The sequence below is a fragment of the Antechinus flavipes genome, chromosome 3 (genome assembly GCF_016432865.1).
Source record: "Antechinus flavipes isolate AdamAnt ecotype Samford, QLD, Australia chromosome 3, AdamAnt_v2, whole genome shotgun sequence".
Taxonomy (NCBI): Eukaryota; Metazoa; Chordata; class Mammalia; order Dasyuromorphia; family Dasyuridae; genus Antechinus; species Antechinus flavipes.
The window spans coordinates 255,385,519-255,409,489 of record NC_067400.1 but is presented as its reverse complement, the minus strand read 5'-3'; the positions used below and the strand labels follow the sequence as shown (position 1 = coordinate 255,409,489).

Below are 23,971 nucleotides of genomic sequence, written 5' to 3'. Positions count from 1 at the left end.
CTGAAATTCTATTACATTATTGGTTCCCTCTGACCAGCCCACCAAGTAAATCTTTTGTTAAAACTTCCTTTAAAAAAAGATGGAAACACTTCATTCATGCAAATACTGACAACCAAATGGAGAGGTAACAAATAATATCAGGAACTTTACTTTGCTTAAGCTACTAGCTGTCCAAACGGTAGCCACAAAATAAGGAAATTATATTCTGAACGATCTTATGCTGGTACTGTCATTTGTAGCAATCTCTCAACATCTATTTATACTGATGTTGTGGTTTCATTGTTCATATGAAAAAATATAAATGTTAATATGAAATTTCATATGAATGAAAATTAGTATGTTAGCATATTTAGGATCATAAGCCCAAGTCAATGCACTTCTTACCTTTATCTTTGAGAGCAGATGAATTGCTTTGTGAAGGAGCTTTTGACTTTAAAGGCAAGATTTCATTTTTAGAACTAAAATGCCACAGACCTCTTAGGGATCTTCCTCAGATTTAAAACATTAAAGTATATTAAAGGATAAGATAACAGACTTTTTAGAAAAAGAAATAATTTTAAAATAGATATAAGTCCACCAAACCCTTGACCATGAACAGACCACTGATGGTGGTTTATATTATTGCCTTAATATACAAAAGACATGACCTTGAATTGTTTTCAAATTCTGGTGAAAGGATTCATAGAAAAGGTAGATCAGTTAGAAGAAACCTTTAGAAATTACCCTAAACCTTCACTAAATGATGAATTTTCCTTTATAACATCTCACTTGAATGATTCCAATTATGATAAGATCACTTTCTCATAAGGTGGCATATCCCATTTTGAGGATCTTTAGTTAGGAATATCTTCTTTATACTGAATTGAAATATAACTGCTTATAACTTCTACTCATTATCTTTGTTTCTGTGGGTCAAACGGAATAAGATTAATCTCTTATTAATGTTAATGTATTCACTATCCTATACTAGTGAGTGCCCTTTTGTCATCAACTGTAGTTCAGCTGGTAGAAGCTGGGAATGTGTCATAATCGGCCTATGAGGTAAATAACTTTTATGGTCTTAGCCGTAGAGCAACCATGTCCTAAAAAATGAACAAATCAATCTCTCATTATTAATTTCTTTTCAAAAGTATCTAAGAATTATTAAATTCCTCACCCATTTCTGTAGCACATGGTATTTACGCCAACTTCAAATATAAAGAAATATATGTAGTATAGGGAAAGGTAAGTTAGAAGAAGAGGTCAAAGCTGAGACAAAGGTCAGGCTGCCCGTTAGGGGGCATCATGTGGAGATGCAAAAAAAGAAAATTAAAAAAGGAAGGGATTTTCAGGCCTATATTCTAGGCAAATAAGTCAAGTTGTTTATAAGAGTGAAAGCTCAAATTTTGGTGAACAGTAACATAAAGCCTGGAACGAAGAAGAGAAAAAAAATTTTTTTTTAATGATTTGAATTTTCTTTTGTTTGTGGATGGGCAGTGGTCAGCCACATGCTTATTAATCAGTCACCTCAATTAATTGTATCATAGGGGTACGTAAACATAGATAAGCAAGAAAAATCCTTAAAATAAATTAATTAGCTAAATTGGGACTGGGACCCCTACTCATAACACATAATAAGGACTCACAATGTAGATAGTATAGAGGAAGATACATACATTTTAGAATTGTATCAAAATTTTTGCTGAATATCATCAACATGTAAATCTTCATGTTTAAGGGAAGCAAATTTAGAACTAAAAATGAAGGTCATATGCAATTTGACATAGGCACAATCTTTCTACCTATTATCAGTTAAGTAATTTTCAAAGTACAACAACAACCACAACACCATTCATTGCATTGAGATTTGTAAATGAAGTAGAATCTAAACTAGGTCATACTAGAACTATTTTTCTTATGAAAGACAAAGTTCTTGAAAGATCTTTAAATAATATTTTCTAATTTTTTTGTATTAAGAGAATGAAATTTTGTTACCAGAAAATTCCATTCTCCATAAGCAGCCTGACAGAACAATTAATTTTACATCTAAATAATCTTAACTCTGAAAGCATTTATGGATTAGGTAAACAAGCTTTCTGAAAACCAGCAAGTTATTCTCTCACAATTATTCTTTAAGGCATTGTTAACTTTTCATAAAAGATGAAGTGGGGGAAAATATTGTTAAACAGCACTAGCAAATATAACTAAAATGACTCCTAAAAAATCTAAAATGCTAAAGAAAAGGAAAGGCAGATTTATGATGATAGTCATATTTATTAATGTGGATAGGTGATTTAAAAAAAAATATGGGTAGATGTATGAAGCAAAAGAGTTTCATACATCTGATCTTTCAGGACAGATGAAGAGCACATAGAAGATTGGTAAATAGTCAGATACCTGTTACCCTGACGATTGCTCCTGCTTTAAGAAAGGAGACAAACATCAAAGGAAAGAGTTAGGAGGAAAATCAGAACAGCCCTAACAATTCAGTCTTTAACACTGTTTTCAATACTACAGCATACCACATAATAAATGAAAGAATAGCAATATTCACAGGTTATGTGCAATAACAGGTTCAAGAGATAACTCTAAAATTTTTATACAAACTGTTAAGATTATATGAAAGTTCTAGTCATATGAAAAAATGCTCTAAATTACTATTGATTAGAGAATTGCAAATTAAGACAAACCTGAGGTACCACTTCACAATTCTCAGATTGGCTAAGATGACAGGAAAAGATAATGATGGAGGGGATGAGGGAAAACTAGGTCATTAATGCATTGCTGGTAGAACTGTGAACTGATTCAACCATTCTGGAAAGCAAATTGGAACTATGCCCAAAGGGTTATCAATCTGTGCATGCCCTTTGATCCAGCAGTGTCTCTACTGGGTCTGTATCCCAAAGAGATCATAAAAAAGCCAAAAGAACCTACATGTGCAAAAACGTTTATAGTTTTTTTGTAGTGTTAAGGAAATGGATACCCATTATAAGGAAGATAGTGATCAATTCTAATGGACATGGCTCTTTTCAACAATGAAGTGATTCAGGCCAATTCCAATGGACTTGTGATGAAGAGAGCCATCTGCATCTAGAGGGAGGTCTATGGAGACTGAATGTGGATCACAACATAGTATTTTCACCATTTTTGTTGTTTGCTTACTTTTTTTTTTCCTGTTTCTCATTATTTTCCTTTTTGAGCTGATTTTTCTTGTGCAGCATGATAAATGTGGAAATATGTGTAAAGAATTGTACATATTTAACATATATTGGATTGCTTGCAGTCTAGCTAAGAAGGGTGGGGAAAAGAAAAACTTTTTACACAGGGTTTTGCAAGGGTGAATGTTGAAAACTATCTTTGCATGTATTTTGAAAATTAAAAAAAAAACTATTACTTAAAAAAAGACTATATGAGGACTATATGAGAAATCCACTTTAATAGTAACATGATGTTTAGGAATTTTAATAATTTTTGGTGCTCTGGATATGGTTAATTCAAAGTCATTGCTAAAAGATATGATATTCTAGATGATCTTAAAAACTGAAGAGGAGCAAGCCTTAAGAGCCCATAGGCCTTCCCCTCTCCCTGCAATCTATAATTATTTTATTTTAACAGAGAAACCAGGTTACATAAAAACCTACATGATTATACTGGGGAAGTGAACTTCTCAAGGGATGATGTTTTTTAATTTGGCTAGTTAACACAGAAAAGTTTACAAACAAAGCTCAAAATATTTTCCTAGGATTCGCTGCCCTAAACAGAAATACATTACAGAAACAATTGTCACAATTCAGATTATTTACTGTATAACCACATGAATGGGGTCTGGTTGGGCAGTGGCAGAAAAAGGGATGATTAAAAACTTTACAAGAAAACTGATATTGAAGGGCAGTCTTTTCAACAATATTTTCTCCTCCACCTTTTGTTGAGAAAAGTGAGGAGAGAAAATGTTCATTCCTTTAATTACATTTTATTTAATTCTCAAAATATCAATCATGAAAATTCTGCAAAGGTACTCCTCCAACAGAAATAAACATATTTCTATATAATTCTATATAAATTCATATGTCATAGGAGGTGATCAAAGAATAGTTTGTCAACTTAAGAACTGAGTTTTGTTGTTTTCAGAGAGGATACCTCATTTTGGGTTTGTTTATAAACTTGTTTGTCTGTTGGGTGAACTCTATCAATAGGAAGATAAGGAATGTAATATAAGTGAAGAAAATACAAATGGATAGAATGTCCTTGAGTCAAGGAGACCTGATTGTGAATCCTGCCTTAGACACTAGCTATATGATCAAATGGCTAAATCATTTGATCATTGTGCTTCAGTTTCTTTATCTGTAAAATGGGGATAATAATAGCTCTTACTTCACAGTTGTTTTGAGAATCAAATGAGCTAATAGATGTGAAGTGCCCTGAAAACCTTAAAATACTATTTGATATTAGTAATTATTATTAATAACAAATTGACTCATACATGTTTCTAAAAAAAATTCTTTCAAGAGATAAGGCCAATATCATGTCCATAACTGCCAAAATTTATGGCATTCTGAGTAAATGTTCTGGATGACTGAACCCTATCTCTTTAAATATTTTTATTTCCATAGTTTTGAAAAGAAATCATTCTAAAATATATTATACATTTTTCTTCCTTATTAGAGTAAAAGGAAGATAATTGAAGATATCCAATCAATTGCTCCTTAGTCTCCTGCTAATTCATTATCTAGATCCTACTTTCAACTTGTGAGAAGTGTTACCCAAGACTTTGTCCTAGGTGTTTCTCTCTTTCTATCCACATTCTCTCTTAGAGATCACCTTAGTTCCTATAGATTTATTATATCACTGGTCTATTTATCCAGACCTAGCCTCTTTCTGGAGTTTCAATTCTACACTGTCTAGAAGATATTTCAATCTGGATGTTTAAAGGCATCCATCCAAAATGTCTCAAACTGAACTTATCTTCCCTCCCAACTCCACTGCTCTTTTAAATTTTATTTATGTCAAAGTCTGAATTCTTACATCATTACAGATCACTTCAGCTCTCTTAAGTTGCAATTTCTTCATCCTTCCAATGAGGGGGTTTAAACTTGATGTCTAAAGCTAAGACTGAATGAATAGTGGGCCCTATTTGTTCTACCCAGGCCTTGGATCCTTAGGGGCTGACAGAACCATATGCTAAAGGCATACTATACAGCCCCTCATTATAATTATAAAATAGTGGCCTGGATGGACATTTATGCAGCACCATAATCTAATATTATTCTTTAAAAACATGTAGTTTTATCAAATTCCAAATTAGGTGACAGAATCCCATTTGCTTTATTGATTGGTTAAAATCTCAAGGCTCCTTTGGTTATAAGACATCCTATATAAGTTGTGTTGAAAAGGGGGTGTACTTCTTGACAGACAACTCAGCAATTTGGATAGGTCCTGGATGGAAACACTGGGCAGGAGGGAAGAGTTGCAATACATTATGATCTTCATGAAATGTTTCCTCAGGGGTGCTGTAATCCAGAAAAAGAAGGTTGGTGGCATAATACAGCAGTGAGGCAACTCAGTGCATACACAGAGCGCTGGCCCTGGAATCAGGAAGATCTAAGATCAAATATACTAGTTTTGTGATTCTGGGGAAGTCCCTTAACCCTGTTTGCCTCATTTTCATCATCTGTAAAAATGAGCTAGAGAAGAAAATGCCAAGTAAACTCCAATTGAGGTCACAAGGAGTCTAAAACAATTCAATAATAAAAATAAAAGGAAATTTTATTTTTGTTTTTAAATCAGCTTTAAGAAAGATGACACTGGCAAAGGAAAGGTCACTGATTGATTATTGAGGTAGCTTAGCATTGCTCTTAATTGTTATAACATAACCAATATATTAAGTGTGGAGCTCTCACAGACCCAGAGTGGTGAGCATGTTGAGTCTGAAGGAAGAAGCAGGAAGGCAAGAACACCATCCATTTCACTGTTCCCTAGTTGCTACTAACTGCCATTAAAAAGCTAGCTTAAGAATTAACTAAATTGAAATGAAATGAAACCATGTTAGCTATTGAACAAAAATCAAGAGGCTAAATAGTGGATTTTTGAATAGCCCATTTGAGAGGGACAGGAAAGAAAGGATGCTGCTGCAGCCATGATTGAGTCTCTGCCGTAATTTGTTCCTCAAGGAAACAAGCCATTAGAGATGAGATCTGGGAAAAGGAAACTCAAGGTAGGATGGTTTTTTCTACTCATCTTGGTCTCAGTCTCCACCTTCATCTGAGATTGGGACTTTGAATGACCTGATAGGGTAAGATACTGTCTAACTGATTATTTTGTCCAATTCATGGATAAAAGTCAAAGAGTGGGTAGTGGGACACCTAGGCATCAGAAAGTGATTTTACTTATGGTGGATGACTCTGTGAAGAAGGGATAGCAGCCAAAAGACTGGGAAATACAGAACAGGTGGTAGAAGGAGGAAGGAGATAGTGGCCTAAAGCTGAGAAACAAATTGCAATCAAGAGAATTAAAATTTAATTATATAACTTGTGTTTCCAAATATAACCTTGAAGATATTTGCCAGATATGACTTCCTCACCCCTGGTTCTGGTAGCTGATTTTCTTTATAAACTAAAAATACTGTATTTCCGAGTGCCATTTTTAGCCAGCTCCTAGCTCCTGTGACCTCTCAATCACTTCATTACACTAAGACTATATTGATCTCATGAGGTGGTTATACTTTTGGCCATGACTACTTATTTTTTCTTTTCTGTTACTGTTTTTCTGAAAGTGTTCCTTCCTGATGTGCCATTATCCCTGGAAGTCTTTGACCTGTTAATTTCTAGAACCATAGTGTGGGTCATTTTTCATTAGGCATAAAACATGGTATGGCTATGGTAGGACAGAGACCAAAGATAAAATGTAGATTACCCAGTTAGTATGCTGGACCCATGTCTTCCTGACTCAGAAATTCTATTCATTATGCGACACTGCCACTTATTATGGATATTACTATGTCTAATTTACAAATGTAGAAAATAAGGCTGAGGAAGATTAAATGATTAAATGTTTAATGAATGTCAAAAAAAGATTTGAATCTAGGTTTCTTCTGCTCTCAAATCCTGCACTTTTTCCATCATCCCATGTAACCTCTCAACTATTCCACAAGATAAGGCAAGTTTCACAAACATGTCCTTTAAGGAAATTTCAACAGAAACATGATGTGGAATATTTTATGAACATAAATGAAATGTATATGATTTTGTAAAATTGATTATGGGCAATCTCATGTGTAAGTGAATTTTTCATTTATGCCAAAATTTAAGGATAAACTTTTAAACAGTTCTTACATTTCTTTCTGCTTAAGATGGCATTTCCAAGATAAAATGAAACAGTACATTTAAAATCTGATAGTTTAAAACACTAAACATTAACTTCCATTATTTTATAACCTACTCTGCATGTAAACCTAAAAATAATAAATTTCAACTTGACTGAAAATATGTGCATGTATATTCACTTATGTATGTATGTGTATATATTAATACTAGAGAACTTCAAACTTTTTCAATCTGAAAATTACTTTGGCAGAGCAAGGATCTCAATGACCATCCACCATATACCTGGGTAAGACAGCCTGTCATAAAAATATTACAAAATCGGAGTAAATGAAGGTACTGGTTTTGATGAGATATCAGTAATATACCTAGTTTGGATTCTGTTTCACTTTTATAACTATGTCTACTGTTCTTCATCCCATCCATTTAAGCTGGCCCAATAACTCCAAAAGTTTGCCAAAATCCCCACAAACTATTGCTGATATCTGTTCATTTGAAACTGACAACCTTGAAAATGTTTGATCCAACATTCATTCACATTCTCTATCCGATTCATTTATGAAAAATGAAGGCTGATTTATGAGACATAGAAAAGTATGTGTAGGTATGGATAGATTGTAATCTGTATCTTGGGAACTATTCAATCAATGTGATCAATGATCTATTTAAATATTTAGTGTAATATATTCTTGGTTCTATCAATAAAAAGTTATTATAAAAAAAAAGTAATATATTCTTGGTGGCAATACTAAATTTAAATGGTTCAAATCTGTTTTCCTAAGAAACAAAAGCAAAGATAAAAGGGTTAACAACTTTTCAATGTCAAAATTATATAATAACTAATTAATGAGATCTCATAAATCACACGCAACAGTATTATCATAGGATGTAATTTTGGCAAATGTCAAAGCATACAAAATAAAACCAAAATTATTTCTTCTTTTATTAAAATAATGTTAATTCTAAGGTTGATACTGCAGTTTTGGTAACTTAAAAAAAAAAAGTAAACACTACTTCTTCCATGAAGTTTGCCTTAATTCTCTTATTTCACAAGGAAATGTCCCTTTTCAGAATTCACCTAGTACTTTGTTTATAAATCTTAATTGTGCATGTGTCACATATTCATATTAGGTTGCAAATTCCATAAAGGCAGGGACAATATCACATCCAATCTTTTTTTTTTACCTCAATTAATGTCTGCTGCACAGAACAGACACTTAGTGAATAGCCATTTATGGTAAATAAAATTACAAAATACCTTCTTTGTGGAAAACCTAGGCTTTCTATATCAAATTGATGAAGATCATGTACAGAGACAAAAATAAATACTGAAGATAACATATTTAACATATACTTACTTGTTGTTGATGCAAAGCAGATTCAGGGGTCAAACTATGGGATGATCTGCTACGTGGCGGTGGCTGTGGTGGTGCTTCAAGATTTTGTTGAGAAGTGGGTTGAGGCATAGTTGATGTTATAGGAATAAGAGGCTCCTGAAGCTTTTGAACAGGTAGAGTAAAGGAGGGCAGGGCAGGAGTGACAGTCTGAGGCTTTAGTGGTTCGGGGAGTAAAGCTGAACCTAAAAATATAGTCGAAGTTTTATCAATTTCTAGAGACCCAGTGTTTGATTCTCCTCTGTACAATACAATACTTATGGGACATCCTGGTCCCTTTTTCCCAAGAAGTAACAATTTTAGTCTGTGGCACTTAATAAAAAATGTTTTAGAATATAGATAATTTTAGGGTTTGGAAAATTTCTTCCTTCATTATTGTTATGGCTTTCATTTAATCAGCAAACATCAATCAAAGAGTTAAAAGGAAAACAAGGGAAAACTGGTTACTTCTAAAGTAGTCACCTTTTGGTAATTCAGTTGCTTTACTTTGGATTTCAGCAGTGAGCTTCCCAGCAGAAACACGGGCAAGGCTTTGTGGTGCACTAATTACTCCAGCACGTGGTGGGATAATCTTAATGCAAATGAAAAACTTGTGAAATTAATATTTCAAATAAGCACAAACTTCATTATAAATATTTTCTTTAACATGAGAACTCAGATTAATAAAATGACCAATTATGGTTCCAGAGAATTAATGATGAAATAAATATGCCTCTTCTCTCCTCTCAATAAAAGTTATGGAATGAGTCAAGTCAAATTAACAAGTACTTGTTTATAAATTCTTACTATGTACCAGGCATTGTGGGGGGAGGGGGGAGGATGGAAGAGGAATACAAAGAAAGGCAAAAACAGTTCTTGTTCTCCAGGAGCTTACAATGTGCAAAAAATTTTACATACGCACATTCAAGAATGAATTAAAATATGAAGAATCTCACACAGAAAGTACAAACAGTTAAAGAGCAATAGGAAAGCCTTCTTATAGAAAGTAAGATTTCAGTTAAGACTTAAGGGAGCCAGGAAAGCCAAGGGGCTAAAATGAAGAGGGACGGCATGGGAGATAGTCAGGGAAAACTCCCAAGGCTTGGAAATGGAGTGAGGTACTACAAAAAGATCAGTTACTCAACAGCAGAGTACCTGGAAGGGAATAAATTACAAGAAGAGGACAGATGGGTTCTGATGCTATTGACTTTAAAAGCTAAACAGAGGAGTTTATATTTGATCTTGGATGCAACAGAGAGTCAGTGGATTTGGTTGATCAGGGAGTGACCTGATTAGACCTGTGCTTTAGGAAAGTCATTTTGTCAGCTCAGTGGAGAATGAGCTGAAGTAGGAAGGTCAATCAAAAGGAGTCATTTGATGATTGTGGTGGCAGTGATAAAAGAGAGAAGGGGACATATCCAAGTGGATTTGGCAGAATCAATAGGATTTGAATTATTGGGGTTGAGAAATTATAAATGCCATGTAGGTGTGAATTTTGGAAACTAGGACTGTGGTGTCTTGTACAGTAATGGGGATATTAGGAAGATGGGAAGGTTTTTGGAAGAAGGAGATTGAGTTCACTTCTGAAATTTAAGATGTTTATGGAATATTCAGTTACAGATATCCAATAAATAATTGGAGAAGTAAGTTCATCAATCAGAGGTTGGGGTTAGATAAATATCTGAGAATCATCTGCAAACAGATGATGATTGAACTTACAGGACTTGATTCGATCACCAAATGAAACAGTATAGAAAGAGATGAAAAGAGTACCCAGGACAGAGACTTGAGGGACAAATCTTGCTTGCTCTCTTTATCAGCTCTTTATATCTATGTAGATATCAGTAAGAATATGCTAACTATTCTGAAAATTTTTTTCTTTTAAATAAACTAGTTTACCAAAATATGCTAATGTAAAAAAAAAAAAAAGAAGCTGTAGAATGAGACCATTTGTGCATGTTTGTTTTGGTAAAGAGAAGAGCCACCTCTTTATATGAAACGGGTGAAGGAGGAGATTGTGGCAGAAGGGACTGGCATGATGATAGATAAGAAGGAGGGGAGAAGAGGGATTCTTGGCAAGATGGCCTCATTTTTTTCAGTGAAATCATTTAATATTTCCTCTATAGTTGAAAGGCCTGAGGAGAGGAAGCTGTTACAAGTTGGAGGAATGATGAAAAGGTCTAAAAAAGTGCTGTGTGGAGCAAGAAAGTGAATTGATTAGGGTGTTATAAAAAGATTGCCTTATAACTTGAAGGTTCAGTTGAGATATGTAACATAATTTTGCAGTGAAACCAAACAGCATGGCTTTGTGATTTTTTCCAGCTTTGTTCAGAAGCATGTTAATAGGAGCCAAGGCAGTGGATAATAGGAATAATCTAAGACTGGAGCTTGGTAGGGCAAGACAGAATAAATTTAAAATATAAAATAAATGAATGCAATGGCTAACTGCACTTATTATACAGGAAAACCCTCTTAGAGGGGAAGGTTATTGCAAAATAGCAGTTATTTTAATTTTTAACATTTTAAACATTTAAAAAAGAAATTAGGAGATTGCTAGCATGCAGAAGATATGGGGGAAAAGGATTTCATCATGGTGGGAAAAGCAATGAGGTCTTGTTAGATCTTGTTCATAGAAAGGGACTACCTTTCATTACACAATCTGCTTTGCTAAATCTGTGAAAGCAAAAAGCCTTGAGATACACCAAAAATATTTCTTTTAGCATATCAACTTGCAATAGTTAGACATAGCCATGAGTTAAAGCACTTTATCCTACTAACTTTTAAACATTAATCATAGATAGATAGATATAAATGACATGTTCCTCTTCCCCTCTGCTTTTTATAGTCCTTACCTTTCTTCAAACCTCAGCTTGAGGTTGTCCTTGTATTCAAAGCCTTCCTACCTTACTCTGTATTTAATTCCCACCTCTTGAAATTATTTTATATTAGTTAGATGTGCATGTTACACTCTCTTTGGAGAATGTAAGAATTCTGAAAGGAAGACTGTTTAGTTTTTGTATGCCCTATTGTCGTGGCAAACAGTAGGTTGTTAATAAATGTTGAATTGATTGAGATACTATCTCATACCTATTAGATTGGCTAATGAGCCAGAAAAAGGGAAATGACAAATATTGGGGAAGATATGGAAAAATGAGACATTGATGCATAGTTGATGGAATTGTGAACTGATTCAAATATTCTGTAGAGCAACTTGGAACTGTGCCTAAAGAGTTATAAAATCATGCATACTCTTTGAGCTAACAGTACCACTATTGGGTATGTATCCTAAAAGAGATTTTTTTTAAAATGGGAAAAATAGCTATATGAACAAAAATATTTATAGCAACTCTTTTCTCAGGGCAAAGAAGTGGAAAATGAGGAGATGCCCATCAATTGGGAAATGACTGAATAAATTGTGAAATGTAATTATGATGGAATTGTATTGTTCTATAAGAAATAATGAGCAGGATGCTCCCAGAAAACCTTGAAAAGGCCTCTATGAGCTCATGCAAAATGAAATGTAACAAAGTAATGGCAGCATTGTGGGATGATCAACTGTAAATGACTTTGCTACTCTCAGCAATACAATGATCTGAGATCAACTCTGAAGGACTTGGCTTTTTTCAGTAATGAGGTGATTCAGACCAATTCCACTAGACTTATGATGGAGAGAAGCCATTTATATCCAGAAAGAGGATCACAACACAGTATTTTCAGCTTTTATTTTTTAAAAAAAAATAATGATTCAAGACTACTCTGAAGAACTAATGTTGAAAAATGTTATCCATATCCTGAGAAACAACTGATTGTGTTTGAATACAGAGTAAAGATACTTTTTAAAAATCCAATATATGTATATATATTTATACAATTATCTTGATGCACAAGAAAAATCAGATCTAGAAAGAAAGAAAAAAACCTGAGAAGGAAAATAAAAATGCAAGCAAATAATAAGAGAAAGAATGGAAATGCTATGTTGTGGTTCACACTCATTTCCCAGAGTTCTCTCTCTAGGTGTAGCTGATCTTTTTCATTACTGAACAATTGGAACTGGTTAGATTCATCTCATTGTTGAAGAGAACTACATCCATCATCATATCATCTTGTTGTTGCCATGTACAATGATCTCCTAGTTTTGCTTATTTCACTTAGCATCAGTTCATGTAAGTCTCTCTAGGCCTTTCTGAAATCATCCAGTTGGTCCTTTCTCATAGAACAATAATATTCCATAACATTTGTATACCATAATTTATTCAGCCATTCTCTAATTGATGGACATCCATTCAATTTCCAGTTTCTTGCCACTTCAAACAGGGCTGCCACAAACATTTTGGCACATACAGGTCCCTTTCCCTTCTTTAGTATCTCTTTGGGATATAAGCCCAGTAGAAACACTGCTGGATCAAAGGGTATGCACAGTTTGATAATCTTTTGAGCATAGTTCCAAATTGCTCTCCAGAATGGCTGGATCCATTCAGTTCCACCAATAATGATCAGTGTCCCAGTTTTCCCACATCCCCTCCAATATTTGTCATTATCTTTTCCTGTCATCTTAGCCAATCTAAGAGGTGTGTAGTGGTATCTCAGAGTTGTCATAATTTGCATTTCTCTGATCAATAATGATTTGGAGCACCTCTTCATTTTTTTTTTTAAACTTTATTTTTCTTGAGAATTTTTTTGGGGGAGGTAGAATCTATGTTTTCTTTTGCAACATGACTTTCATGGAAATGTTTTGCAGAATTTCACATGTGCCTTCTCAATGTGAGGGATGAGGGAGGAAAGTAGAGAATCTGGGAAAAAAACCTGTTTTATATGTAACAGGGAAAATAAAATATTAAAAGAAATAAAATAAATAAAAATAAATGCTAAACTGAGTTCCTACCCTTTATGGTTACTTTGTTCTATTCTAACTCTTAGTTCCTAGATCTCTACTCTAATTACTTTCCAAATTACAAATTTCTCATAAACTTAACTCCTCACTTTACTAATGGCTCTCAACTCTCTACTCTCCAAAGTATCTAGTTTTATTACACTTAAGGAGATCCCAGATACTTCTTTTTATATTCTCCTAGTCATCTTTTATTCCCTACACATTTTTCTATTTTGATTTGCTTTATTTTTTAAAAGTTTAAAAAATATTGCCAGCATTCTCAATGACTCCCTATATAGGACCTCACCCTTGCAACAAAGAACAATTAAGCAAAACAAATCAACACACTGGGCATGTCTGAAAATGTATGCCTGCCTCATGCCACACTTAGAATCTATCACCTTGCTGCCAAGCTATGTCCCCTACCATGTGATCAATACATTTTATTGAGGACATCTTTGTACAATCCAACTGTTTCAGCACTGTACTTTATCTCTTACTCCACCCTTACAGAACAAAGACAAACAAACAAAAACTAGTCTAGTGGCTCTGCCGATATACATAATATCCTGTTCTAGTAGGTCTTCTATATACATCTTTGTAACGAAGTAGGAGATATATTTCATTTTCAATACTCTGTGACCTGTACTGATTTTTCATTTGATCTTCTCCCTCTACGATTTCTCCTTTACTTATATATAGTAATTGATTTTACTAGTGCTAAAATTGTTAAATTATATGTACTGATGTCAAAATTGTCTGCCTCTCTTTCATGGTCTTTTCTATCCTTTTTTTATGACTTCTCCAGTTAGTCATTGATTTGAAAGATACCTAATATATATGAATATAATGTATTATTACTGTTCTACAAGAAATGATAAAGAGGTGCATTTCAGAAAAACCTGAAAAGACTAACATGAACTGATGCTGAGTAAAGTGAAGATAACCAGGAGAACCCTGTTCACAATAACAGCCAAGATTATATATTGATCAACAATGAAAGACTTAGCTCTTCTTAGCAATACAGTGATCACAATTCCAATAGGTTTGGGAAGGAAAATGCTAGTCACATCTAGAGAGAAAACTATGGAGACTGAATGAGGATCAAAGCATACTATTTTCACCTTTTAAAATTTATTTGTTGGGTTTTTCCCTCATGGTTTTTCCCAATTGTTCTTGTTTTTCTTTCACAATATGACTAATATGGAAATGTTTAAAATGACTGTACATGTATAACCTTTATCAGAATGCTTGCTGTCTTGGAGAAAGAAGAGGAAAAAAGAGGAGGGAGAAAAAAATATGAAGTCAAAATGTTGCAAAAATGAAAGCTGAAAGCTATTTATACATGTAACTGGAAAAATATAATACTATTAAGTAAAAAAAAGGTATCTAATATCATTATTTTATAACTTTTTAAATAATATGACTTTATGTTCAGGCTGTGTATCCATTTTGAGCAAATTTTGGCATATGGCATAAGATGCTTGTTTAATCCTAATTTATCTTTAGTTGTTTTCTAGTTTTCTCATAAATTCATATAAAAAGGAGGAGTTCTTCTCACAGTAATTTATATTCTTATATTTATATTACAATTATAAACAACATATACAATAATATATATTACAATTCTTTTTGAACTTGCTTCTGTCTCTTGCTTATAGGACTTTAACCCACAGATTGGCTTTTCTCTTTTTAACAAAATAGTTTTAATGACTACTTTTTTAAAATTAGAAGCCTGATAATTCCATGATCATTTCATTCACACTTTTTTCACTACTTCCCTGAAATTGTAGAGGTTTTGTTCTTCCAAATGAATTCTGATATTATTTTTGCCTAGCTTTTTATAATTTCACTGGCATGGCACTTAACCATATATTTAAATTAATTTATTTGGTATTTTTTTTGTCTTATAAGACTTTCAGTAGTAAATTAAGCAGAATTTAATTCATACCGGCTTTGCTGCATTGTACCCAACAATTCCTGGGCTTGTTGGTCCTCCTTGAGGTGAGGGCTGATTACGTCCTAAAATAAAGATATAAAGATATAGTTTTTTTTAAAGTACATATTTTAAAAATCTATTTTATGGTCTAAGTTTATATGGAAGATTTTTTGATCTCTGTGTTTTTTTTTTTTACCTAAAACATCTTTTCGTGTTGTTCCAGGGCTTTTGGGTGCTTTGAACAGGAAAGAAGAGAAAATCAGTCTTGAGAATAATATTTTACAGCATAATTTCACTTCTAATTAAATGAAAAATCTGAGGGCATGAAATGAATGAATGAAATTTCTTAAGCCTGTTTTAGATAAAATTATTATAATGGACAAAACTAACCCAATTCTGTTAATTGGTTTTTGACAGTATTTTTTCAGATATCATTCTGCAATATGGAAAAACTAGAACGTGCATTTCAAAAAATCCTTTAAGACAAATGCACACAATTTTGGCTTTTGGTTCTGACACAGATGTACTCATGGTAAAACCCAGTGCCATTCATAGCAGTTTTCTGACCTATTCAAGGGAAGATTTTTCTTAATACTTGATCCTCCAGTACAATGATAAATTAACAGTACCTGTAACTGGTCATTTTCTAGGCCACATCAAACACAGTTTTCCTTTAAGCAAGTTCTGCATTATTCAAATTATATATGATTATATATATTATAATATACATATATACTATAATATACTACATATATGTTATAATATACAATATATACTATAATATATATATGCTATATATAGTATATATACTATATAAAATTAAACTGGAGTCTCAATATATAACACTATCATTGGGGTTCATGCAATATAATAATATCATGTCATAATGATGACTGTTTAGCATCATTATAATTAAGTCTCCCAGATGAGGTATAAGAAGAATCTGCTTTATCAATATAGCAAGAGCAAATAGCATTAAAGCAGGCTCGAGTGTAAATAACTATGAAAGATGAAATCTGAAAAATATTTAAATAGGCTAGAAGGAGAAAAACTATCAGAGCACAAGATCTATGAACTAAGACTCTGGACCAAATCTGCCCACTTTCTTCTCTTCTGATAATTGTAAATTTCAAAACCAAAGTTTAGTCTTTTAAAATGAAATTTCTGCTTAGAAACAATTAGAGCTATCTTACATTAGAAAGTTATTTATGTAAGCCACCTACATTATCTATATATTATATTCTAGGACTTTTAATTAGATGGCTTAAATACAATGACTAGTTTAAAAAACTTCCTCTTAATATCACATATTCATAAATCTTTAACTTGTGTGGAAAAAAAATAAGTACTTTTATTATAGCAATATTCTGTAACATTTAAAAGGAAAGGATTCCAAATAAATACATGAGAAAACTTTAATAAAGTAGCATTGGTATTTTATGAAAGATAAATAGACAAATTCTGAAAAGGCTAAAAAATAAGAAGTTAATACACAAAAATGAGAAACATGAAGACAGAATCTTAAAAGAATATTTTCAGATACAGGAAAGCAATGTTCAGAGATGATAAAATGAGATACACATTTCTACAATGCAAAAGTCTTGTTACCTTCCATCTCTTGCCTAGCTACCCCAGGGCTGGGAGGACCTCCAAGACCTTTTTAGAGAAAGAATAGAAGCTGTATATTGCATAGCATAAGCAGAAAAATATGGAAAGCAAGCACAAAAGGGGAACAATTTAAAATAATTTCTAAACTAAACACACTTTTTAATAATGTAATTTTTGTTGTTTTAAATATTTTTAAGGCAATCATGGCAAACCAAGTTGAAATAACATTTATGGATACCTATTTCTAGCTTCTAACCCTCAATAGCCTTATATATTTCTATATAAGATTTTACAGAATAGCAAGGACAAAGAATATTTTATTTCATGCTTGTCCTATTCTTTAAAAGGAAAAACACCAAGAGTCAACTTTATTTCTTATAAGACTAAAGTTATATTTCCAACATTAACATTAAATGATAATAATGATCAGTTTATATAAAAGGAATAAGTGCCTGAGTGATGCTGCTATGTCATTCTGAATTGCTAAGAGACTATATATTAGAAAGTGAATTTTGATAAAGAATTAAAGAGTTTGTTAAACTCTTAAAAAGCATGAGAACTCTTTCCTAAATGCATTGCATTAGTAGGATTATTTTTCCACTGAGTGATAAATATGAAGATTAAAAATATTCACTATTATAACTGAGTTAAAAATTTCTATTTAAGTCACTCAAAGAATTTTTTATGTTTATCATGTTTTCTTCCCTGAATTAATGTTCTATGTACATGAAATTTAACTAGAAAATAATATATGAGGGCAATGGTACATAGGTAATATTAATATTCTGTATGAGGAAACTAGAAATTCTCTAGAGTTATACTTTGCAGAAAATGTGTTAAGGAAGCTCTTTTGCCATTTTTATAACATAAGCTTCTTTTTGCTTATCCTGATATATACAATATAAAAAATAAAATATCTTGTGCAAATTTTCTTTTATAGTATAGTACTTTTTCTTATTCTTTTCCTGGAAAATTGAATCAAACTATCTAAAATTTTTCTTCCAATTAAAATATTTTGTGTGGTTTCAATAGAAATTGAAACTTCTAATTAAAAGTAACACTGCTAACAGTGATTAACTGTTCTTTCTTCATTTTTTCTAATAAAAAAAATAAAAGCACATAGTTCTTAAGATTTAGGAGATAAATGACATGATTTATGACTAGTCACAATAAAGATATGCAAAATTTACCATCTTAGATTTCAAACTAATATTAAGAATTTAAAGATTTTTAAACAGAATTGCATGACATACTATAAGCGACTTAATTCTTCTATAATCACAAACATTCAATGCTGGATATGTGGTGATAAAAAATTTGAAAAGGTCAAAATATTTGCTTTGTGTAATGGCATATGAATAGTCTTTGAAATTACTTTCTTACCCAGAAGGAAAAAAAAGGAAGATTTTATTAGTGTTTTGTTAAAGTTAATGGGCTTTTAAAAAAAAATTATAGTAGAAGATGATAAAAAGAAATATGCTTGTTTATAATAATAGTCCAATAAAAATATTTTTAAATTCTTGCATTTCAGTAATGGAATAAAAACTCTGAATCAAAAATTATTACAGGCAAGATTTATTTGATGCTTAAGATGTTCTTCTATATAAAACTCTGTAATGATTTTTTATTGTTATTCACATGTGTGATTTCATTAGTAGAAGTAATCCTCTGTGAGGATTTTCTACCAAAAGAGATTAGGAGCCATGCCACAATTTAAAGAGACCGAGATGTTCAGTGTACCAAGAGTAATAACTTGTTCAGGGTCACTGAGCCACTGTCTATAAGAGATGGAACTTGAATCTAGGTCTTCCCAATACCAAACCTTCCTCTTTGTCGACTATGTATCACACTTTTCTTCACTGAAATAGAGCTGTTGTTGAATTTTATGAGTGAACCAGACCAAGCAGTAACTATCTAGAAAACTGATGGCCTAACCAGTTATATTCAAGGCTTTAATGTTAGGGGAAAAAATTCCTTCTTAACAAGTTTGAAGCAATGTTTTAACCCTTAAGACTTAAATATCCTTTGTCTAAAAGGAGAATTTTATGTCAGTCAATATTGTGAACACATCAAAATCCAGACTTACTAACATATATAAATTGTTACCTCCAAATTCCTTTCTAGAAGGTGCAGGACTCCTACTCCCTTTATAAAGTCATAGGAAAAGTATGCAGCACAATGGAAAAACAGAATCAATAACAGAAGTAGAAGTTAGGAGAATCAGATGTTTAAATGCTAATTAAAACCATTTATCATTTTAAATAAATTATCTAGGAATACACAAAAGGATCTAAGAGCCATGGATGGCATCCACTATGGATATGCATAAATTTTGAATAATCTGATGTCTTGTTAACACTTCACAGAGAAAAGGTGTTTTCCTAAGAGAGAAACTTTCTTTTATCACGCATGTAGACACATACATGCACAATTTGTTAATCCAAAATTTAATAATAAATTGTAAAGAATTACTGAACTAATTACATTAAATATTAGTACTGAAAAAAATAAGACTGGTTTGCACACACACACAAAAATCTAGATTTCAATAAGTCTAGATACCTAACTATATCCAATTACAAAAAAAACCCTCAAATATATGCATACTAATAGGGATAGAAAAGAATTATGTTAGGAAAATCTCATTTACAAACACTTATTTTATATTTGGTTATGTCTACTATATGGTTCAGGAAAAGGCTGACAAGGCTGACAGAACTGAGTTAGGATATAAGAGCCAGAAATTTAAAAATAACCAATATACTAAAATGTAAAAGGGCTGAGTATAATTTTTAAAAAGTGTATTGGAAAAGAAAAAAATTAATGGCACACACAATAAATAACAGTGCAGTTACCTGAAGGAGGGGGAGGTCTTTGTGGTGGAACTGGACGTGTAGGTGGGGCAACTGGACGAGGAGGCGGAGGGCGTTTAGGCTCCAGGCTTTGGATAGCCTCTTTCTGTGCTATTACTGGTTGAGTCTCAATAGGAGAGCCTAAAAAACAACAACAAAAAAACATATATTTTATTTGAAAAATTACTTTTCCTGGTGTACTTGAAGATAATTACTTTTTTTTTTTTTTTGGGAGGAGGAAGTTAATTCAAAATGGCAGGAAAAGAACTAGATATCCTCATTTTGCAAGTGGAAAATTTAAGGCACGATGCCTAAAGCTAAGTTAGAACTGCAACTAGAATCTAGGTCACTAAAGAACATCTATGGATAAAGTGGCATGGGGGAATTCCAGTGGTTCAGTTCTGCCAAAGGAAGTTGCTCATGATATTATTTAGCATGTGTGTAGGCTCCTAAAGCTTTCAGATGCACTAAGAGTTCAATTGCTTAGTCAGCAATATAATAGCAGAATATAGTGGAAAGCTCAATAAGCCAAGCAAGAAGATTCTAGTTCTGCAACTACCTGGGTCAGTCTCATTAAGTTATACCTTTTTTAAGCCTCAATTTCTTCAGTGATAATGTGAAAAAGACCAAAGTTGTTAGGGTACTTTCCAGATCTAAAATTCTTTGGTTCTAAGATGAAACCCAAGAAGAATTTAAATAGTAAATCTATGTTTTAAAGAGTAGTTCTACTGTGAAAATATAATGAACAAGTTTGGCCGTAGAAAAGAATTGAGAAGGAATATGGCTGTGGTCAATGACTTGGCTTGTTTTGCTGAACTGCTTTTTTCCCCCTCTTTTAAAATCTGTTACAAAGGATAACTCATGGGAAGGGAAGGGAGAAAGTACATATTTGGAAGTGCAAATGATATAAAAACAAAAAGCATCAATAAAAATAAGATAATTTGGGGCCGCTAGGTGGCACAGTAGATAGAGCCCTGAAGTCAGGAGGATCTGAGTTCAAATGTGACCTCAGAAACTTAACAGTTCCTAGCACTTCCTGGCTGTGTGACCCTGGGCAAGTCACTTAACCCCAATTGCCTCAGGGGGAAAAAAAGATAAATTTTTTTTAGAAAATTCAAGAAAATCTAAAAACAACAAGCATTTCAATTACGATTTTATTTCTAATTACTGTGTATCCTTTCAATAGAGACTTTTATTCTTATCTTTGTATTTCACCTAGTCCAAGTGTTTAATATTTTCTAGTTAAATAAATCTGTAGGAAAAAGGCAATAAAGCCCTTTTCTTCTTTTCTCTTTGGGTATTAGTTTAATGGCACAGTACTTTCTCCTCTTTACTTTTCAGCATACTGGAATTATCCACCAAGTTATCCACTAAGCATAGAAGCCGTGGTGTCTATCCAACCTCTCACAAGTGGCTTCTTTTCCCTAATGGCTTTGTTTCAGGTGAACAGGCTGCTAACCCTTCTCTTTGCCTTTACCCTGTAAATGAAATCAGTATATTAATTCTGGGCCCATTTCCCTTAGTATTATGATGGTATTTCTTCTAACATTACCTTAATCTCATAGTTTCCTTAAAGGTAGAATCCTTGTACTTTCTGGAAGTGAGATATGAAGCTCATTCAATGTGGCACTGATCTACAACTCATCCTACACTTCCCCAGAATGATTATATCTACTTCCAGAGTAGGAAAGAATCACTCCCTACCCCTCCTTTCTTATTTCTAAAGGTATTCTTCTTGAAAAGTACATACAGTGGGAAGAATATCATTCGGTAAAACATTCACATCTTATGAGATTTTGTCTCCTCTCTGTTTTACTATTTAGGTAGCTATGAGGTACAGTAGATAGAGCACTGGGCCTAAGTTGATACCATAATAACATAAAGTAAATGCAAATAATTGAATTTATAGCAGAATAACACCTAACACATGTATCTGATAATAATATCAGGTCAAGGGCTGAAGACATGTAAGGAAAAAATTAGATTTTGGTGATGTGAATGAATTTCTTTTTCCTTGTGAATACCCCCACTGCAATTTTTCTTCTACCCTTGGCCTCAAGAAAATAGGTATATATATAATATAAAATACTATTTGGCAAGGTGTGCCAAAAGTACAATTCAACTTTTTAAACTTTAATAGCTTAAAACTGCACTAAGATTTTTGGAGTTCCCTGTATATTCCAGATCTTCAATGACATTCTGAGGCAGAAAAGATAATTCTCTCTGACCTACTTGCAATGTCAAAAATATTTCCATTATGTATAGAAGAAAACCACACACAGGACTAAGTTAATGTACAAGGATACTTGCTTTGTGAAGAAACAGAAGAAACAGGAAGAACAGGAGGCCCAGGAGGCCCAGAAACTTTTGATGGACCTCGGCTTGGTCTGGCAGGAAGGGGAGGTGGAGGAGCATCAGCTATCGTAGGGGACTGGCAGGGGCTGGATCGAGGAGAACAGCTTGGGGAGGTTCCAAGACCAGAGCTTGAAGTTGGTTGTAGATGCTGCGGAAGAATTTCTTCCACTTCTGTACTATAGTCATCAACATCACCTAAAGAACAAAACATTTCTTTTATTAACAAACTTCTATTAATGAAATCTTAAATTTTCTTTTTAAGGTCTTACTTTCTGTAATCCCTAATTCTATAATTCAAAGGATTAAATTTCAGAAACCAGAATTTGAAAAACTAAATTACTCAAGCCACCTACCAACTGCATAAATAAATGCAGATTAATGGTCAAAGGATATGAACAGACAATTTTCAGATAATGAATTTGAAACTTTCTACTCATATGAAAAGGTATTTCAGATTATTATTGATCAGAGAAATGCAAATTAGGACAACTCTGAGATACCACTACACAGCTCTCAGATTGGCTGACAGGAAAAGATAATGAGGAATGCTGGAGGAGATGTGGGAAAACTGGGACACTGATGCATTGTTGGTGGAACTGTGAACGGATCCAACCATTCTGGAGAGCAATTTGGAACTGCTCAAAAAGTTATCAAACTGTGCATACTCTTTGATCCAGCAGTGTTTCTACTGGGCTTATATCCCAAAGAGATATTAAAGAAGGGAAAGGGACCCGTATGTGCAAAACTGTTTGTGGCAGCCCTTTTTGTAGTGGCTAGAAACTGGAAATTGAAGGGATGCCTACTAATTGGAAATTAGTTGAATAAATTGTGGTATATGAATGTTATGGAATATTATTGTTCTATAAGAAATGACTAGCAGAATGAATATAGAGAGGCTTGGAGAGACTTACATGAACTGATGCTAAATGAAATGAAATGAGAAATGAGGCGAGCTCATTTATGCTTCGACAACAATATTATATGAGGATCAATTCCTATGGAAGTGGCTATCTTCAACAATGAGAGAATCCAAATCAGTTCCAACTGATCAGAAATGAACAGAACCAGATACACCTAGCGAAAGAACACTGGGAAATGAATGTGGACCACAACACAGCATTTATACTCTTTCTGTTATTGTTTGCTTGCTTTTTGTTTTTCTTCCCAGGTTATTTTTACCTTCTTTCTAAATCTGATTTTTCTTGTGCAACAAGATAACTGTATAAATATATATATGTACATATATATATATATATATATGTGTGTGTGTGTGTGTGTGTGTGTGTATAGTATTTAACATATACTTTAACATATTTAACATGTATATGACTACCTGCCATCTAGGGGAAGGGGTGGAGTGAAGGAGGGAAAAAGTTGGAACAGAAGTTTTGCAAGGGTCAATGTTGAAAAATTACCCATGCATATGTTTTGTCAATAAAAAGCTACCAAAAAAAAAAAAAAACCCAGATAAATGCAGATTAAGCATGTAGGTAACAAACCTAAAAACTATTTAATGAAGCTAAAAGAACTAAGACACTCTACATTTCAAGTCCTTGTTATTCTGTTTGACAAATTTACTTGCAAAATTCTCTAAAGGGTAAGAAACAATTCAATTCTAGAAAAACAATAAAATTTATAGGAAGTAGTTTGAATATAATATTTCAATAACCAATACATTT

The 23,971-nt window shown here is 32.9% G+C and overlaps 2 protein-coding genes across 8 annotated transcripts in view; both read right to left on the bottom strand.

The window, feature by feature from the left end:
• Positions 1–8,745, bottom strand: part of CFAP298 (cilia and flagella associated protein 298) — a 35,103-nt gene extending 26,358 nt beyond the window's left edge. The window contains exon 1 of the mRNA XM_051984967.1: positions 8,654–8,745. The gene's annotated coding sequence lies outside the window, so the exon portion shown is untranslated. The remainder of the gene's footprint in view (positions 1–8,653) is intronic.
• Positions 1–23,971, bottom strand: part of SYNJ1 (synaptojanin 1) — a 119,655-nt gene that overhangs the window by 3,158 nt on the left and 92,526 nt on the right. For 2 of the 7 annotated variants that reach the window (XM_051984958.1, XM_051984960.1), the window contains exons 24-31: positions 22,248–22,487; positions 19,941–20,078; positions 19,192–19,230; positions 17,086–17,133; positions 15,674–15,712; positions 15,490–15,560; positions 9,152–9,260; positions 8,654–8,874 (exon numbers count right to left, since the gene is read on the bottom strand). In XM_051984958.1, the coding sequence (XP_051840918.1) occupies positions 8,654–8,874; positions 9,152–9,260; positions 15,490–15,560; positions 15,674–15,712; positions 17,086–17,133; positions 19,192–19,230; positions 19,941–20,078; positions 22,248–22,487 (905 nt within the window). Of the gene's footprint in view, positions 1–2,373; positions 5,487–8,653; positions 8,875–9,151; positions 9,261–15,489; positions 15,561–15,673; positions 15,713–17,085; positions 17,134–19,191; positions 19,231–19,940; positions 20,079–22,247; positions 22,488–23,971 lie in introns of those variants that run through there. The other 5 variants (XM_051984961.1, XM_051984962.1, XM_051984963.1 and 2 more) reach the window with 4 other exon arrangements.